The sequence below is a fragment of the Manis javanica genome, chromosome 9, assembly GCF_040802235.1.
Source record: "Manis javanica isolate MJ-LG chromosome 9, MJ_LKY, whole genome shotgun sequence".
In the NCBI taxonomy this organism is placed as follows: Eukaryota; Metazoa; Chordata; class Mammalia; order Pholidota; family Manidae; genus Manis; species Manis javanica.
Window position 1 is genome coordinate 109726425 of NC_133164.1, and position 18430 is coordinate 109744854.

The 18430-nt window shown below is 50.3% G+C and overlaps 1 protein-coding gene across 5 annotated transcripts in view; it reads left to right on the forward strand.

The window, feature by feature from the left end:
- The first annotated feature begins 2886 nt into the window (after positions 1–2886).
- The window catches only part of ONECUT2 (one cut homeobox 2), a 95201-nt gene continuing 79657 nt past the window's right edge, over positions 2887–18430 (forward strand). For 3 of the 5 annotated variants that reach the window (XM_037016233.2, XM_073213128.1, XM_017679439.3), the window contains exon 1: positions 2887–4468. In XM_037016233.2, coding sequence (XP_036872128.1) covers positions 3244–4468 — 1225 coding nt within the window. In that variant the 5' untranslated portion in view covers positions 2887–3243. Of the gene's footprint in view, positions 4469–7370; positions 9784–18430 lie in introns of those variants that run through there. The other 2 variants (XM_073213127.1, XM_073213126.1) reach the window with 2 other exon arrangements.

Here is an 18430-nt window from a genome sequence, read left to right on the forward strand (position 1 = left end):
TTAAAATTATCTTCAAGTAGAAAATAAATACTTTTCCTTTTTAGAGAGAAAGGGAAAGGGCATACAAACCTAATTCAGTAAAATTAGGATACTTACTAAACAGGCACATTAATTTTCCTTTTAAATGGGTTTTGGGCTGAAATACAAAACCTCAAACCACCATTAGAAAAACAACATGAAAAATCTGCTTTAATCTAGCCCAATGAAATTATACACAAAGAAGCCAATACGATTTCATGATTTCCCTGAGATCGCCAATATTGATCGAGGGAAGGGGGAGGAATGGTGGGAGAGAGGGCGGGGGAGGAAAGGAGCCAGGGAGGGAGCCAGGCAGCCAGAATATGCAACTTACCTTTCAACTCCCCAGCACGTGACCGCTCCCAGGCACTCCAAAATGCAATTCCCTGGAGCAGATTTGTCTTTATAGCCTAGCAAATGAGTTTATCATTTTGAAAAAAATATTTAAATGGCAATTCATATACTTAGGTTTCTGTATGGTTTATTTATGGAGACAGTACCTACCCCGTGTTCCAGCCTGGGGTCACTAGCCACTCCTTGCAGGACAGAGCAGGCTGTGCCCAGCACTGGGGCACAGCAGACTCCTTCCCGGGCCTTACTCCTCTTCTGCCTTATTTCAGCCTCTGAGCACTCCTGGACCAACAGGAGATTGGACTCTTGTGAACTTTTGTTCAACTGGGTGTGCATTTCAAACATTAACTGTTTCAAATTATCCTAAGTGTCCAGCCACCATATAAAAGGTGGAGAGTGACAAGAGAGACAGTAAGAGGGAGAGGGAAAAGAAAGTCAGGGAAACAGAAAACTGAGTCCTTTTACCTGTCTGATGTCATGACATTAAAGATGTGAGCAGCTAGAGAAGTATGTCTAGCAAAGCAAGGGATCGTTCATTTTCTTACCCGGGCTTTGATATCACAAAGAAGCGATTTGAAAGAATAATTGGCAAGGTATTGGCCAGAGCTCAATAAAGTTGATCTATGAATAATGTCACTGTACATTCATGTGACAGGATGGTGTGGGAGGGGGATAGATATTTTGCTCTGCAGCTAGAACAGAGAGGAGGGCAGCCACAAAAGGTCACCGAGACTAAGAACTGTTTTCCAAATGAATTAAACCTTTCTCTAGCACCAGGAAAGCACACACATACAGTATTCCAGACTGTGTCCTTGTTTTCTTACCAAGTTTTTCTAACAGCTGGAAGTGGTTGAAGGAGGCTGTCTTAAGGAGACCCCCTGCTCTTCTTTTGACAGTTGATCAAAAGAAAATAGGTCACGCTTCTCAAACTTATGTCCACCCTGTCCTTAATTACTGTCTCTTTAAACAAAGGCAACATCTGCGCAACCTCAGCAAGCTTGAATCTTCGGAGGCAAACAGAGCGCAACCTGCTTTGCTAGAATCTGTTACTTCTAAGGCTTTCAAAGCCGCGTAGCTCTCTGTCTTCAACCACCCCTCTACCCACACCCAGGCCGCAGCAATGTCCACCTCCTCTCTATTCCGCTCCACTCTCAGTCACCAACCCAGGTTTTACAAAGAACGGAAATAATGGGCAGACAAAGTGCACTTTTTAAAGCTGTGGCTTGAAAGCGTTCTAGAACTCTCCAAGGCTCTGGTCTTTTCAGAAACAAGGTTTGGATATACAGATGTCAGCCAAGGCTCCAAGTCTTCTACCCACAGCCGTAACACTGGGCGGTCCTTTCCCAGGACTCGAGAGGTGTGTGTGTGTGTGTGTGTGTGTGTGTGTGTGTGTGTGTGTGTGTGTGTGTGTGTGTGTGTGTGTTTTAAGGGAAAGATCGGCGGGTGTGTGTGTGTGTTAAGGAAAAGATCGGCGGGTGTGTGTGTGTGTTTGTGTGTGTGTGTGTGTGTGTGTGTTAAGGAAAAGATCGGCGGGTGTGTGTGTGTGTGTGTGTTAAGGAAAAGATCGGCGGGTGTGTGTGTGTGTGTGTGTGTGTTAAGGAAAAGATCGGCGGGTGTCCTCCCGGACAGTTTACATACTCCCTGCCCCCAGAGAAGTTTGCTTACTGTAGGCGTCGGCAACAATCCTGCCTCCTAACGCAGCCCCACCTCTACCCCAAACACACCACCGCCACTTCTTTCCAAGTCACTAATGAGGCAAGCATTTGATCACCTTGAAAGCGCAGCTTCTGGAGTTCTAGTTGTGTTTTGCAATCTAGCAGGGACCTTCTGAAGCCTCATAACTGGGAGATTTATGGTCTAGCCGGATAATTAAACGATGTTATTGTGTTAACTTTGCGAGCAGTAAGGCGGCCAGAGCCGCCTATGGGCTCCGTCCGCCGGCCGCAGCTCGTAGCGGCGAGGGCGCTCGAGTTCTTTTCGCCCGGTAGATTATGCACGCCCCAGTCTCGGGAATTTATCCTGCATTAGAATATATTAACGCCTGCATTTTAAAAGGCTGAAACTACGGGTTCCCAGCTGGAGACTCTAGGGAAGTGTGTTTTATTTTTACACCAGCACGGAACCGAGTCTTTCCCTCTCCGCGTACCAGCCTCGAGAAAAGCTTTGGGATTTAGCGAAGGGAACTGAAGCAATGCCCTTTTCCCCAGATAGCAGCTGCTCAGGAGGGACACAGCGTGGCATCTTTAACATAATTTCTCTCCCTTGCTCGCACTCTCCTCTCTTCCCCCACTAGCCTCTCTCCCTCCCTCCCTCTCCTTGACGTTTGATTCCAGTGGCAGAAGAAAAAAGACACAGTGCCGTCAGCCAAACATGAAACACGCGTCCCCGCCCCCTCCCCAGCCATTGGCAGTTGTGCACAGAAGGCCCGCCCCCCGGAGCAGCCGCGGCCTAGGAGTGGCTATCTGTGGCGCCCATCGGACGCTGCCCCGCCCCGGGCCCGGGAGGATAGGTTGGCTGCCCCGGTAAGCGGCAGAGCCCTTCTGGACAGCTCCCGCTCACCCAAACAGAAGACGTCGGCGCCGGAGAGGGCTCGGACATGGCGAGGCAGCGCGCCGGCCAGAGCGGCGGGGCCCGGTGATCCCTCCCTCCCCCCGTCCCCTCCCCTCTCCCGTACGCACACCCCGTCCGCCCCACCCCGCCCCCACCCTGGGCGCGCCCGCAGCCCAGGGCGCACACCCGCACGCACGCTCCGCTCCACACACTCACGCACTCCCGCGCCTCGCCGGCTCCCACGGTCGAGCTCCGCCACGCGCGCCTTGCCAGCCCGCCGGCCGCCCCCGCCGCCCCCGCTGCCTCCGGGCCCCGATGGACTGAATGAAGGCTGCCTACACCGCCTATCGATGCCTCACCAAAGACCTAGAAGGCTGCGCCATGAACCCGGAGCTGACAATGGAAAGTCTGGGCACTTTGCACGGGCCGGCCGGCGGCGGCAGCGGCGGGGGCGGCGGCGGGGGCGGCGGCGGGGGCCCGGGCCCTGAGCAGGAGCTGCTGGCCAGCCCCAGCCCCCACCACGCGGGCCGCGGCGCGGCTGGCTCGCTGCGGGGCCCGCCTCCGCCTCCGCCAACGGCTCACCAGGAGCTGGGCACGGCGGCAGCGGCGGCGGCGGCGGCGGCGTCGCGCTCGGCCATGGTCACTAGCATGGCCTCGATTCTGGACGGCGGCGACTACCGGCCCGAGCTCTCTATCCCGCTCCATCACGCCATGAGCATGTCCTGCGACTCGTCCCCGCCCGGCATGGGCATGAGCAACACCTACACCACGCTGACGCCGCTCCAGCCGCTGCCTCCCATCTCCACCGTGTCGGACAAGTTCCACCACCCGCACCCACACCACCACCCGCACCACCACCACCACCACCACCACCAGCGCCTGTCGGGCAATGTCAGCGGCAGCTTCACCCTCATGCGCGACGAGCGCGGGATCCCAGCCATGAACAACCTCTACAGCCCCTACAAGGAGATGCCGGGCATGAGCCAGAGCCTGTCCCCGCTGGCAGCCACGCCGCTGGGCAACGGGCTGGGTGGCCTCCACAACGCGCAGCAGAGCTTGCCCAACTACGGGCCGCCGGGCCACGACAAAATGCTCAGCCCCAACTTCGACGCGCACCACACTGCCATGCTGACCCGCGGCGAGCAACACCTGTCCCGCGGCCTGGGTACCCCGCCCGCGGCCATGATGTCGCACCTCAACGGCCTGCACCACCCGGGCCACGCTCAGTCCCACGGGCCAGTGCTTGCGCCCAGCCGCGAGAGACCACCCTCGTCCTCCTCTGGCTCGCAGGTGGCCACATCGGGCCAGCTGGAGGAGATCAACACCAAAGAGGTGGCTCAGCGCATCACCGCCGAGCTGAAGCGCTATAGCATCCCACAGGCGATCTTCGCGCAGAGAGTGCTGTGCCGGTCTCAGGGGACTCTCTCCGACCTGCTCCGGAACCCAAAACCGTGGAGTAAACTCAAATCTGGCAGGGAGACATTCCGCAGGATGTGGAAGTGGCTTCAAGAGCCGGAGTTCCAGCGCATGTCCGCCTTACGCCTGGCAGGTAAGCCCAGAGGGTCGCCCGGAGCCGAGCTGCTGGGAAGAGGCTCCAGAGTGCGTGTGGCCCTGGGTCAGCATGCAGTCACTTCTCTCGGTTCTCTGCCCCTCTCCCCTACACACTTATTTCTTCTCGACTTTATTTCTCCTTCTATTTGCTCTTTCTGTTCTCTTCTGTTATCATCCCCTTTTCCCTTACTTTTCTTTCTCCCTCCTCGTGCCTGAGCCTTCATTGCCCGATCTCACCACACGTTTCATTTGCCAACTTCGCCCTCTCTTCCTGACTTCCCTAGTTGTGGGAGGCGGGATGGGTGTGCAGGGTGTCTGCTAAGAGCCCTCTCTTTCCAGGACTCACGGGGACGGGCGATTGCCCTTATTCAAAACCTTCTGCACTTGAACTCTTGTTTATACAATACATTTTCAGTTTTTCAGGCTGCCTAGTCTCCCTATATAGAGGCACTTGGACTTTGCTCTTCAGAAGGGAAAAAGATCTCTGTTCTCCTTCCACCCGCCGTATCAGGCAAACTTCTTTGGTTATTGGTAGGAGTCAGTCTTGCCCGCGCGATAATGGGCAGCCAGGATTCAACCACGATTCTCGAGCCCATCTACGGCCTCGGCGTTAGCGCGGAGACTTTCTGAGAGCTGGCTTGGGCCAGCAGCCGTGTCACTGCCTACAGCTGAAGGAGTGTGCAAGGCCTAAGATTGCGAGACTGCCACATTCACTTCTGGGAGGATGGGGGTAGAAAAAACTAAAAATGGAGAGATCCCTGCTTCACTCACCGGCCACCCTTGCCCGGCTCCCAGCGTTTGCTGGCATTTACTAGCGAATTCGTAGGGCTCAGAGACCGGTTAGGCGCTCGCGGGAAGAGGTGCTGGGAAATTAAGATGCAGGTTAATGCATCTTGGCCGCGGGCTACTGGCTCCGCCTTTGCATTAAGCGGACACAGTACGCGTAGCGCGCGGCGGGGAGGGCCGGCGGCCCGCGGGAGGGGACGAGTCGACGCGGCGGTTACATTGTTCTGGAGCCGCGTTAGCTCTTTGTGCCTCCTCTAGCGGCCGAGCTGTGAGGTACAGCCCTCTATTGTTCTAGGAGGACAGATACCTCCTGTGTGGGCGGCGAGAGCAAAGACGTAGCAGTGGCTGCGAGTGCCGAGCAGTTGCGAGCTTTTGTGTGCACAGACCTCGCGCGCAGCGCGTGGCAGTTGTGCTGTCTCCCGGACCTAGCTGCGGGCCCAGAGGGGCAGAGTGTCCAGGAGCCCTACTGGGAAGAGCACACAGTACCGTACTGCAAGCCCGGAAGGGGGCCTTCTCCTGGAATGGGGTGATCTCTCAGAATAGACCGGCCATTTGGGGGACCTTTCGTGGTGGCAGTGGTTTACATAGGCGCGGAGAGTGGAAACCGCGTTGTGTGTGGTTGGCGCGGTTCCGAGCAGGCTGCGCACGACGTTCTTCCGGAGCGGCGAGCTCAGGCTTCCTCTTCCCGCTCTCGGGGCTACCCTTGCACCGCTGAGCCTGGCTTATGCGGTGCACTCTGCAGACGCCGGACGGGGCTGGGGGATGCAGGCAGCGTGCTCACCCAGGCTTGGGGAAGGGGTGTTTCCTGTTGAAGGATTCAGATCTCCAGTCATTAATCGCCCCTCAGAGTTGATACGAAAAAGTAGAGAAAATTAGCTTTCCCTGAAGAGCTTTCCCAAATTGGTGGATTCCAAATACTTTGGGGTGGATTTAAAAACCTACTTTATCTTTCTCCTTTAGCTTACTCTTCATCCTCTCTTACAATTTTCCCTGACTCGCTCTTGGTTCCAGAGAAGAGAGAGTAGCAGAGAGAAGTAAACTGGAGGCTTAATGACAATTCCACAGTGTGGTACCCCTTTGTCTTAGGTCCCCAAAAGCGCCTCCAGTCCCTCTCTGATGAGCTCTAGTAAACCCGGGCTTCCAGGGCACAGGCAGCCAGAAGAAACTTGGCAGCTATTCTTTGGGGGTTGGGGGATGGGGGGTACTGTTAAAGGCAGGATAACAGCTATTCTACTCCGGCCCATCTCAGAGCGCTGCCGCCCCCTCACGCCTGTCATGCAAAGGACAGAGCTTTTTTAAAAAACCGTGCCTTTTGCCTATGTGTGTCTTAAAGTGATGTGGCGAGTGATGCTTTACCTGTTAGCGCGTCTCAGCTTTTACAGTAGCCCCAAAGCATTGGTGGGATGAGACAGAGCGTGGCACCCAGGGGTCCCACCACTCACCCAGAGTGAATCCTCAGAGGCTGACCTCTGGGAGCACAGAGGCCTTTCGAAGGAGGAGAGCTGAAGCTGCCTCTGCGGGAGACTGCAAGCTGCCTTCAGCAAGTGGGAAATTCCTGCTGAGGACCCCACTTTGCTCAAGCATTCAAATGTGTCTGTTTTATTACCCTGAGTTGAAAAGGGACAAGAGCTTTAGCCTTTTTATCTGGCCATTTTATCAGCAACTACAAGTGTGTTGAGTGGTTATTATTACATAGGAGGCTTTTCAGTTTGGGGTCAGTAGATCAGTCTCTTCAGACACTGACGCAGAAGCTGAGACTGGTAAGTAGGCATTATGTGCTCAGGAGCACTAGGGAGCAGGAACAAATGGAGAAGAAAAGCAGAGACTTTCTCTGCCAGAAGTATCAATCTGAATCCTCACTGGGATGTCCCCGAGAACCCACACCATTCAGTCCTGTGGCTCTGCTGGGTATCTGGGCCTGACTTCCAGCCCCACCCATCTCTCATAACCAAGCCTCTTTTCTCTTTCTCTATTAATCTACACTTAGTTTCCCTTTCTCTTTCTCAGTTTGGACCCCTCTGGGTCTTGTCAGAGGCCCAGGCAGACAAGGGTGGGAGGGGATGTCAGAATTAAGATGTCTGATTTGAGCCTGCACCTACAAACCTCACCCATAGGTGAAGTGCACACGTTAAAACAGAAGCAGGCCCTTCATCTCTCCCATCCACGCAGCTCGGCTCTCTTACCAGCAACCAGGGTGGCATTTCAAAGGGGAAGTGAGAATACGTCGGGGAAACTCAGATTGCCCCATTAGATTTCAGAGAAATGGATTGAGTCCAAATGCACGATTTCATTCAGAAAGGGTGGTGAGGGCAGCAAGTGGTTGCAGCCTTGCCCAGTCGGGTGTCTTCGGCGGTCCCCAAGGCTGGCTCACCAACGGCAATTTTTATGAACCCTGAAAGACGAAGAAAGGACAGGCTCCTGAGCATTCGAGCACACTCTCCAGCTGGTAGCCCAAGAAGCCTCTGAACAAAGCACAAATGCGAGCAAGGAGAGACAGAGACCCGGGCAAGAACCTGGATGGACACCCAGCTGAGGAAAATTGAGGCCTCGGTAACAGGAGTGATTTCTTCCAACTCCTGGGAGACAAAGTGGAGCCGCCCGGACGACATACCCTGCCAGGGCTGCCTACCCCAAACCTGCCTCCCGTTCCCGAAACGGACAGATGCTCAGCCGTCTAAAGGCAGCAACTCCCAGCAGCCAGTCTGGAGTCAACTCTGTTCAGGCAGCCAAGGGCCCTTAACTAACCCGCCAAGATGTCGCCTGGGCCACCTGACGCCCGCAGAGCAGGCCGGGGTAGTGCCGAAGCGGCCCCAGTTCAGGCCACCACGTGCCCGCGGTGTCTTGTTGGCTACACTAGCTCCCACATCCCCTAAGAGGAGGGGCAGGGGCCTCATTCGCAGAGCACCCCACTCTACCTCTCCTCCCGCTGGTCCTGCTCTGGGCCCAGCTCAGCCCATTTCTCCCGGCAGTTAGCTAGAGAAACGAGGCTAAGAGGCCAAACGGAACCCGCGTCGGTACAAAACACACATTTTTCGCCCGCTGACTAGTCAGATAAATAATTGAAAAGCTCGCTACTGGCCTTGCTTGGTGAAGGGCCGGGTGTCTGGAGAGCACCTTCCTCCCGCACATTAGAGTGGGCGGGCCGAGGAGGCGGAACCCAGCGAAGTACTGAAGCCGAGCGCTGGAAGGACCCGGGACCAAAGGACGCCCTCAACCCGAGAGGCTGCGCATTTATTTTTATTCCAGGCTTTCCACCGTGTGGTTATGTCACTTTCTCAAACAAATGTGTATATGGAGGGAGATCGATGCTGATAATGTTTAGAAGATTAAAAGAGCATTAATGCTGGCAACAATAACGTAAACGTGTGGACCTAGATTTCATTGATCTGGAACTTGATCCGGCGCGTTTCCAGTAAGCCCGACGGCGCACTCTTCCCAGCACAGCGCTCGCCAGCACCCCCGCTCCCCAGCGCCCCGACTCCCCGGCGCGCCCGCCGCGCCGTTTGTCCAGCTCCGGGCGGGTCCTCGGGTCTGGCCTCGGCTCCTCCCCGCGCGGCCGCTGCTCGCCCCTTCCGACGCGGGGCGTTTACGGCCGCGGGACCGCCGGCCCTCTCCCCTAGCTCCCGCGCGCGCACTCTGCGCTCCCCGCCTCGGCCTCTGCGGGGGGCTGGGTCTGAGAAGCCGCAGCCCGGGAAGGCGCCCAAGTCCTTAGCTCGCTCATTCCCGAAGAGCCGTCGCCCCGGTCGGCGCGGCCCACATCTGGTCCAACAGGTCCCAGGCAACTTCTTTCCTCCATCGAAACCATACAGGAAAGTCGGGTTCCCTCTCAATATGCGGGAATAACAAAACCCAGCTTTGGAAACGATGTCTCTAAAGCTGCCTGCTAACCGCTTAGCTTCCTCGTCCAGGGATCCCCTCCCATCCTTACTTGTTCTCATTAAAAGAGATCCTTTGTATTAAATGCACCTATTCGCTGACTTTTTACACGGATATATTGAACAATTGGACAATTAAACGCGGCCCCAGTGACAGAGGCCTGGGCTCCATTCCTCAAAATGATCTGCTTCGGCTAGTCGGGTCAACCAGGGAGGTATCTTGTTTCCTGCCCTGGCTGGGCAGGAAGGTACCTTCACCCCACCTCCCCTTCCCACCCCCCGGAGAGAACTGCCTCTCTGAGGTCCCCAGTAGGAGATTTTCCTGAGACTCCTGCAGTGATTGGAAAAGAGCCTGTGACTCTTCTTCCCTGCCCCTGGACAAAACCTCCACACCCTGCCCACTGCTCCCTTTACCAAGTGGCTGCATCTTCTTCCAGAAGGAGCTCTAAGGTGAATTTTACTGAGAGGATGAAAGAGCTGGTCGGAAGTATGTGTGGGATGAGAACTAAATTGTTTGTCTTTTGAAATTATAAATAATCCAGTTGAAGAAAGCTATGATTTTTCCTTCAAAAGAAGGTCTCAATCTGGAAGGAAAGGAGTGTTTTCCTTCCCTCTCCAAGAATGAAATAAGAATAAAAGAGGAAGGAAAGGGAAGACAGAAGAAATCTTGCGTTGTTCTGCTTTGCGGTATGACAAAGAGTAAGTCTGTATTTCTTTATCTCCTTCCCAGAGATGGGGTTCATCTTCCCACCAGTGGCCTGCCTTAAAAGAGGGAGATTTGATAGGGCTTCTTGATTCCGAGTCAGAAGGTACCCTACCCCCTTCCTGAAAACTAGGTCAGGTGATCAGATACAGAAACCAATGAGGGTGGGTGGTTTCCTTCCATCAGAAAGATGTGGCTCCCTGGCCAGTGCCCCAGGTGAAGGACAGCTGGGTTCTGAGAGGGGTGAGGGGCTTTTGGAGGGTAAGGTCTCAGACTACCCCATCCCCATCTTAAATCCCCAAATAGGGCAGGATCCCTGGTGAAAGGTGAGGGTGGTATATAAGGGAAACCAATTCACCAAATTCTCTGTCTCCAAGAAGAGAGCTGCTGACTTCCCTCTGGAGCCAGATTTGCCCAGAGGCAAAAGGTCCCTGGGCAGGTTACCTTCCCAAGCTCCAAGCCTGGAACCCTGAAGTGGGGAGAGCTTGCCTCTCCTCTGTCTTCAATCCAAGACTTCAAGTTCAGGTCCCTCTTGGTTTTCTGGCCTTTCGAACCCATTTCTAAAGGAAGATCAGAGGAAGGGGATTGAAGAGTTCTTGGGAAGAAAGTACTGGGCCCTGGCACAGTATGGCTGGTGGCTGTACTGGCAGAAACTGTCTTCAGGAAAAGTGGTATCATGTAGGAGAATCCCTGGAGGAATGAAAACCTCCAAGGAGAAACAGAGAAATTTCGTTTCTGGGTTCTTGCCAAAGGAAAGGAAATGAGGAGGGAATAAATAGAAATAATTGCCAGGATAAAGGGCCCTCGGGAAAAACATGAACACTGAAGCACCCTGGGCCTTAAACTTCATCTATAGACTCCCTGGCTTATGCTGACCCCTGACCCTCTCAGAGACCCTTGTTTTTCCTGACCCAACAAAAGTGGCTTCCTCTAGGAGGATGCATTTTTGGTGGGAAGAGACCATTATGAGGAAGCCCAATGGAGTAATTTATGCTGTCAGATGCAGAGCCTGTTCAAGATGTGCTGGGACCCATCATCTGTCCCACTGACCCACTTCAGTGCCTGTGGGAAAGGCTTTTTTTGATTTCCAAGCTTCACTCAGGGCAAAGAGTCTGAAAAATGCATGTTTTGTAGGGGCATGGAAGGAGAGGAGAGGTGAGGAAGTTGATTTGGTAACTCAGCCCATCTGATGTCTAACAAAGTGCAGATGGACAAGGCATGGAAGCAGGCTGTGGGCCATGGAAATAGAGATAGTCCCACTTGGGGAACAGTCTCACTTGGGAAATAAATCCTAAAAGCGATGGACATTTGTTATGAAAAACTGTCCCACACATATTGTCCCAGAGGGAAGGGAGGCTCTGCATTCCACCTTAGTGCCTCTCTCACCATTTGAAGATCCATTACTCTTCTGTAGAAAGCAGACTTTGTTTGGGTTGGAAGCACACCTCCAATGTAATTTAATCAGCATTGGACTTTGGCTCATGTAATCAAATATACATATACTTTCTCCTGCAGGAAGAAAAATAATTTCTCTGTAACTGGTATTGACTTGAAGTCATGTACTCTCTGGAAAGCATCACATTTTTAAAGGGAGCGGTAAAATAAAGGGGAAAAGAACCTGCAGTTTTAGTGGTTTGCCTTCTCATTGCTAAGAGAGGCAGTTACTGCCTAAGAAAGGTCAGGAAGAGCATTCTAGAGCTCAAATGCTTGTGCATCGCCAATGGTGGATATTTCACTCCAGCTTCCTCTGTGTAGTCAGCCTCCCAAATCTGTAATGGTGGGAAACAAGACTGACTGACTCACCAGATCCCAGGAATTTGGGCTTTATATTTACATTGGGCTAAGAGTTCCTTGGAGGAACTGTTCGGTGTTCCATTTTTCTACCCTGTTTGGAGAGGCCACAAGTAGAAGCAGCAAGATCCCAGTGGGCAGCAATCCCTTTCCTTAAGGGTGATTGGTTGCCTGCACCCCACTATACCCCCAGAGCCTTGAGCATGAAGCTCTGCCCTAGAGCACCCCCCAGAGCTAGCTTGGACTCCCCACCCCCAAGGCAAGGCTCTGGGCTTTACTCAAGTTGAGTCTGTTAGGGAATCTGTTGTAAACACAGATCCATTGATTTGCATTTGTCAGAGAGTAAAGTTAAACCAGTGAAAAGAGAAGCCCTTACCCTTTTATGCAGGGCCAGGGAAACCTTTCATATTGATCCTATTGATCCAACCTTTCCCTTTAAGGAAACCACACAGTTAAAGACCCTCGTTCAATAGATTTACCCTTCGCGCTTGTGCTATTCCTTTAAGTGTTCTCATCTAGGATAGCTGGGCATTAGGCCCACACTCCAAACCAAACTAAAATGAAAAGGGGGTAGGAGTGGGGGGGGGTCAGGAGGAAGAATTGTGGGAAGTGAAATTGAATCAAACTGAAATGTGTAATGATTTAGTTGGGGGCGTTTTTCTTGTTTCTCCAAGATGTCATGCAGGGATAAGGACAAAATTAATGCATTTAGCATCTTTTTTCTACAAAAAATCTGTTTATGTGCTAGAGTAGCAATATCTCATTTTCAACTGTAAAATTACTTCACTTAAGCCACTGTCTCGGTTCATTTAAGCTGAATTACTTAAAAGCAGTAAATAAAAAAATGTTTGAGTAAATTTGTACAAAAATATTTGTAGCAAATCAGGAATAGAATTGTCCCCCAAAATGCAGTATTTTGGACTCTGTATATAAGCATGGACACTGAAGTCACTTCAGAAGAGAGGGGTCTTAGTGTGTGTTCTGATAGATGTGTGTAGAAACTAGCCCCAAGAGTAAGGTACAAGTTTTCTAACAGAACAGTGTAGATGGAATAGGAATCACTAAATAATGCTCAGTATCCCTCATGTTTGCAGATACGAAAATGAAAGTCCTCTTTGTTTCCGTAACTGTCCACAGGAGCCATTTCACTTTTTCCTTGACCCTTTTTTGTTCTATAAATAACATCCATTGTGATTTTTTTCAACACAGTACACACGCTATTCCTAATTGGCTATCACTTGGGTTGTGTTCAGACACTCATGTTTGTTTTATGTGATTGAAAAATATTAATGATTCTGTAGGTGAGCTAATGTATTTATCTGCTGAGTGAGTTCAAAGGGCAGAGTTCAGCTATGGTTCAGGTTAATTGAACAGGAAGCATTGAGCTCTCTGGGCTGCGTTGAACAAGGGACCAGTCCCTTAAAATATCACACTCAGCAAACACACAATTTCACTGTCCTCATCCTGGAGTCTGATGTAAGAGGCTTAGACCAACTTGGACTGCCTGTTTAAAAACGCAAAGCAAAGCACAGCAAGTGCAACAAAACCCTCGAGTCCCCCTTAGGGAAGAAGAGTTTTCTCATTGGCTAATTGCTTTATTGGTAGCACTGACCTGCAGAGCAGCTGCAGGGGCCTGGATGAAGGCTTAGGACTCATAATAATGTGCTCCATTAGAACAGGGCAAGGCATTTTTTGTTTACTCAATTGGAGCTCCCTGCAAAGTGCCATTAACCCCAGCCCAATTGCATGTGTGCTGCAAAAGCCAAAGGTCACGCCAATCAGGCTGTAGGCACAGAGAGCTCTGCCCTGGTGGGAGGGAGGGCATCTTGCTGGCATTGCCCTCCCCAAGCTTGGCCCAGCCCTGTGGGCCCCTCCAGGGCTTCGACCAAAGCAAGCAGTTGCACAACTTGTTTACATTTCCCAATTGCTGAATCATGTTAATTGATGATTAAACAGTTCTGATTTGAGCACCATCAATCACACCAGAAAAAATATCCTCCCACTGACCCCTCTTTTCTATTTATGTTCCCTTCATCACTGTGCTTTACAGTAAAGAGAATTGTGGAAATGGTGCGTTTTAGCAAGAATATAGTCTGGATAAGTGCTTGACCAAGAGGATGACAGACGTGCAGACATGGCTGGAGGATTGTTTAGCAGAAAGAAGTCTTGAGGTGGAGTATGGAGTACAATCAAGGCTTCTGGGGGGAGAGCACCATGAGCTAGAGTGCCACCTGCTGGGAGTGTCCTAACTGCAATACCCCTGGAACCTCCCACAAAGCCCAGGCCCCTTCATTAACTTTCTCTCTATTGTCTGTGTCCCCATTCCCCAGCCTCTGGGCCACTACCCATATTTTCCTAGAAATTTCTTAAGGGACTTTTTCCTGGTCTTTTGGTACTTTAACCTCTGCCTGTTCTAATTCATTGCCAAAGAGAAGTCAGCGGTTCTGCTGTGGTGGGTGAGGTGACCGCCCACTCTGCATATTGAGGTAATAGTCTACTGCTTAGTTGGAAAGTGCCTGCAGGCAAGGGGTAGGGGGTGGGTGGGGGTAGTGGGTAAGGGGGAGGCACAGAAAGCAAAAAAATATATCTGGGAGAAAAGAGAAGGTTTTGTGGATAAGAGAAATGGTTCACTTGATGGTGCCAGTGAAGACTGTACCAACTGTAAGGTGCTCCGCAAAGGTGAAATACTGTACAAAGGAGAGGCGGTGGGAGAGGATTAGTATCGGCGGGGCGGATATCCGAAAACAGGTACGCCAAATCAGCGAGCCAGAGATGGGCTCTTTGAAATCCCCTGAGAAGTAGGGAACCAGCCTTTTTGCAATTGCAAAGGGAGCCAGTGAGTTAGACTTGGAGCCAAACTGTGGAGCAGGCTGTTTCTCTGTGGGCGGCAGCTGTTTCCAGACTGGCCTCACATCGATCCCGGCGCGGAGCCCCTGGCCGCGGAGCGCCTGTGGGTGGGCTGCCTCCGCGCCCTGCCTCGGGCTTCAGCACCACGAACAGCGCCACGGAGCGCCAGAGAGCAGAGTTCCCGCGCTTGCAGTCAGAGCAAGTTTCCATCTCAACCCAGGGAAGGGAGATGGGCCTCTCTACCCGGGTTAAACCCGGGCAACACCCCGGTCGTCAGTAGCTGCAGCTGTCTAGATCTTGGCGCCCCGGACAGAACAGGGCCTCAGGTTTTCCTCCCGAACCCCTTGGCTTTGGTGATCAGTGTGAGGTCGGCGATAATAAAGGGAGAGACGCAGGGCTGAGAGGACAAAAGGTGCTAAACAACCCTTCCCTTGCGAAGAGGAGGCAGAGGGATGAACTGTTTTTCTCCATGTTACTGCCTTTTGCAGACACTGATTGCTGCTCTCGACACAGTATTTCAGATTTGGATTTCTTTTCACGGTTTAGTGTAATTACCCTGCACACGGTATACACAAATGGCTGCTTCCCCACCCCGCACTCCCCAATCCCCTCCCATATATGCTCCTGGTCTGTTACATCAAACAATAGTCTCACTTTGTATCAGCAGCAGTGTTGCAGCGAGAACCCACTATGGGACATCACTAGCAGCAATAAATGTAGAAACTGGGTTTTGATTTCTTGAGTCATCCATCCTTGATAAGGCTCTCTAACAAAACCGCCTCCACCCCTTCTTCTTCCCACCGGGGTTGAGTCACTCAGGCCACACAGTGGAGTCACATGGCCCTAGCCAGGGTGAGAGCTGGCATAAGGTGCCAACTCCTGGCTGGCATTTTTCAATCAGTTGCTTGGCTTTTTTTGTATTTTTATTCCATAGAAAAGAGGCAAGTAGGTCATTTTGGTCTGTGATTGGGTGCAACTCACATCTCTTTGGGTTTCTAGGAAAATGGCCTTGTCTTCTCAAAGCTAATCAAAATGTAAAATTATTATTTTATTTCAAGGAACTTTAGTTCAAGCCTAAATTATCACTAACATGGTTCTCAGAGTGGTGCAGCATATGAACAGACCAGTGTGTCCCCTTTAAAAGAAAGAAAATAACATGATAAATGAGATTTTTCTTTCCTATGACAATTCATCTTTAAATCCCAAGTGGCTTTTGGATAAAAGGAAAATCCAGCCCAAAACAAATAAATGTGCTACAGCATTCACTCTCAATGGTGAAAAAAAAAATATGTTCTGTGTCTAAATACCTACAGTTTTGTTCTAAAAATGAGCAGGATCATATCTGAATCAAACCTAAGAACTGGTTTTAAGTCTATCTGACAAACACTGACTAAAGCAGTTTCTTCAAGCCCTACGATCATTGAATTTGAAGACATGCATTTCTTAGTTTTTGGGTTACGCTCAAAACCTTTCCAGTGAAATGTGAATTTGATGCAAGCAAAGATTTTTTTAAATCTACTTTATATGCATTACTCATCTTACTAAAATAAGGCAGTACATTCTATGAGGGCTTGTACTAAATGCACTTCTTTTCTAGTGAACTTAATTTGGTTTTTAAAAGATATTTTGACAAGACTGCAATGTAAACAGGACTTCTCTTAGTCGTCTTTGATTCCAAATACTTAAAATGTGTGGAGTAAAAGAATTTTTTGCTATTCTGAAAGTGTGACAGATTCTCAAATCTCAATGATTAAAAAAGTTTCTTAGATTCAGTTGCCTCATCTTTATATTAGAGTTCATTTCAATTCATGTTCAAGGCACAAGAGTGAATTCTTTATTCTCAATGTCTAACCCCTCTTATCCTTCCTTTCTTTCTTCTGAAGGGAAAGAGGCTGTCTTCCTGTTGAAGGCAATTCCTCCACTGCTTCTGGACCCTTGCCTCTCCTGACTCCTGAGGACCTCACCCTTTCCTGTGCTTATAGCCTCTTCCTCTCCATCAGTTTCTTCCCATCAGCATTTTTGTACTGCAGTCTCTCCTATCTTTCTTTTTTTAAGGCTCCCTTAACACCTGTCCTAGCTTTCTCTCTTCTCTCCCTTTGCTTCTAGAGTTGCTGTAACTCATTGCATCTCTTACCTATTTAGGCCCAGCCCTTTGCAGTCTGCTTCCAGTGCTCCTATTTACTAAACTTGCTCTCACTAATGTCACTAGTGAGGTCTTTGCAGCCAAATCCAATGAATGCTTTTCAGTTTTAACTTGGCCTCTCAGCAGCATTTGACAAACTGCTGACCACTCTGTCCTCCAAACCCTTTCTTTTCTTGGCTTTTGAAATACAATACTTTTATTTTTCTTTTTAGCTCTGGCCACTCCTTGTCAGTCATCTTTCTGGGCTCCACTTTCTTTGTTCATGTAGCTCAACATTATGGCCTAGGTTGTTTCTTTATTTATTTATGTTGATCAACATACTCACACTGGAAGATCTTATCCACTTGGTTACCATCTCTCTGAGGACTTTCGGGTTTCTCTCCAACCCTGATATCTCTGCTGAGCTCTTGATCCCTATTTCCTTCTGCATCCGGACATTGAGGGCCTGAATTCCCTCAAACTCAGTCTATCTCATAGTGAACTCATTTTCTTGTCCCACCCCCAGCCCCTTACCACCACCACTAAATACGAGTCTTTTATTCCTTCTCTCTTTCAGTAATATCACTTTTTATACAGAACCTCAAGCCAGAAGCTAGGAAATCAGCTCAGACTTTTCCCTTTTCCTCTTTCCCCTGAGTCAACCATACTATACATGTGGATTATATCTGTCTACGTCTCTCCATCTCCTCTGCTGTGGCACTACTCAGAGCATCACCTACTTCAACAGCCTTCTGACTGGTCTCCCTATCTCTAGTCTTTCCTTCTCTCATCCATTTTCCAAACTTAAACTAGAGTGATTTTTCCAGAGCCCAAATCTGACCTCATTACACCCTTGTTTAAAACTCTTTGTCAGTAACCTGTGACTGTTGGAAGAAGGTCCGGACCCCAGGGCACACCAGCCCCTGTATGGACTGACCTCTGCTTACCTCCAGCCTCCTCTGACATCACTCTTCCCATTTACTATGTGCTCAGGACTTGCTATACTTCTGCCAGCAACTCAAACACATTAAGCCATTCCTTTGGCCAGAAAACCTTTTCTCTCTCAACTAACTTGAACTCAAAATTTCAGATCTTGGACTTAGACAGCCTTGCCTCTAGGAAGTCTTCCCTGGTCTCCTAAATTGGAATGTACTTGGACTACCCCTTCCACTGCACGTAGAAAATAGATGTGTCACCTGCTGAACTTGTTGGTTCCCCCTACCCACAGTGGCCATGCAATTAGATTTTGAGTTCCATGAGAGCAAAGGTTGAGTATAGCATACAATAGACAGCTAATAGAAAATTGTGAATGTGTTCATAAATAACTTTTATATGATACTGTTCCTGCCCATTTTACTCCCCCAAGTTAGCAGGTGGCATGTGGAAAAGAATTATCAGTATCAGTGCATCATTCTGGAGCAGTATTTCACATTTCACAGTATCAATTTCTCATCAATGTCATTTTCTTTCTAAGTTACTACAGGTGTGTGTGCATTTTAAAGGGACTCTCAAAGTGGAGTTAAGTCTTATCCAAAGATTGACATTATCAACAATGAGTTGAGGAATATGAAATGATCACAGGATGCCAGTGGACTCTAGTCCCCCAAGGTTGCCTGCTCCAACCAAGTAGTTCTTGCTCTGCTCATACGTGGTCCTCTTTGCCATGTCTTTTCCTCTGGCTCCTACCTGGAAGGCCTTATCTCATCTGTCTCTCTCCAGATCCTCTCTGCTTCATGGCCATATCCTTCTCTGAATGTTCCTAGCAACTCTAGCCTCTTCTTTTCTCTCCCTTTCCTGAACTCCAGTTGCAATTATCATCCCTTCCAACCAACATAG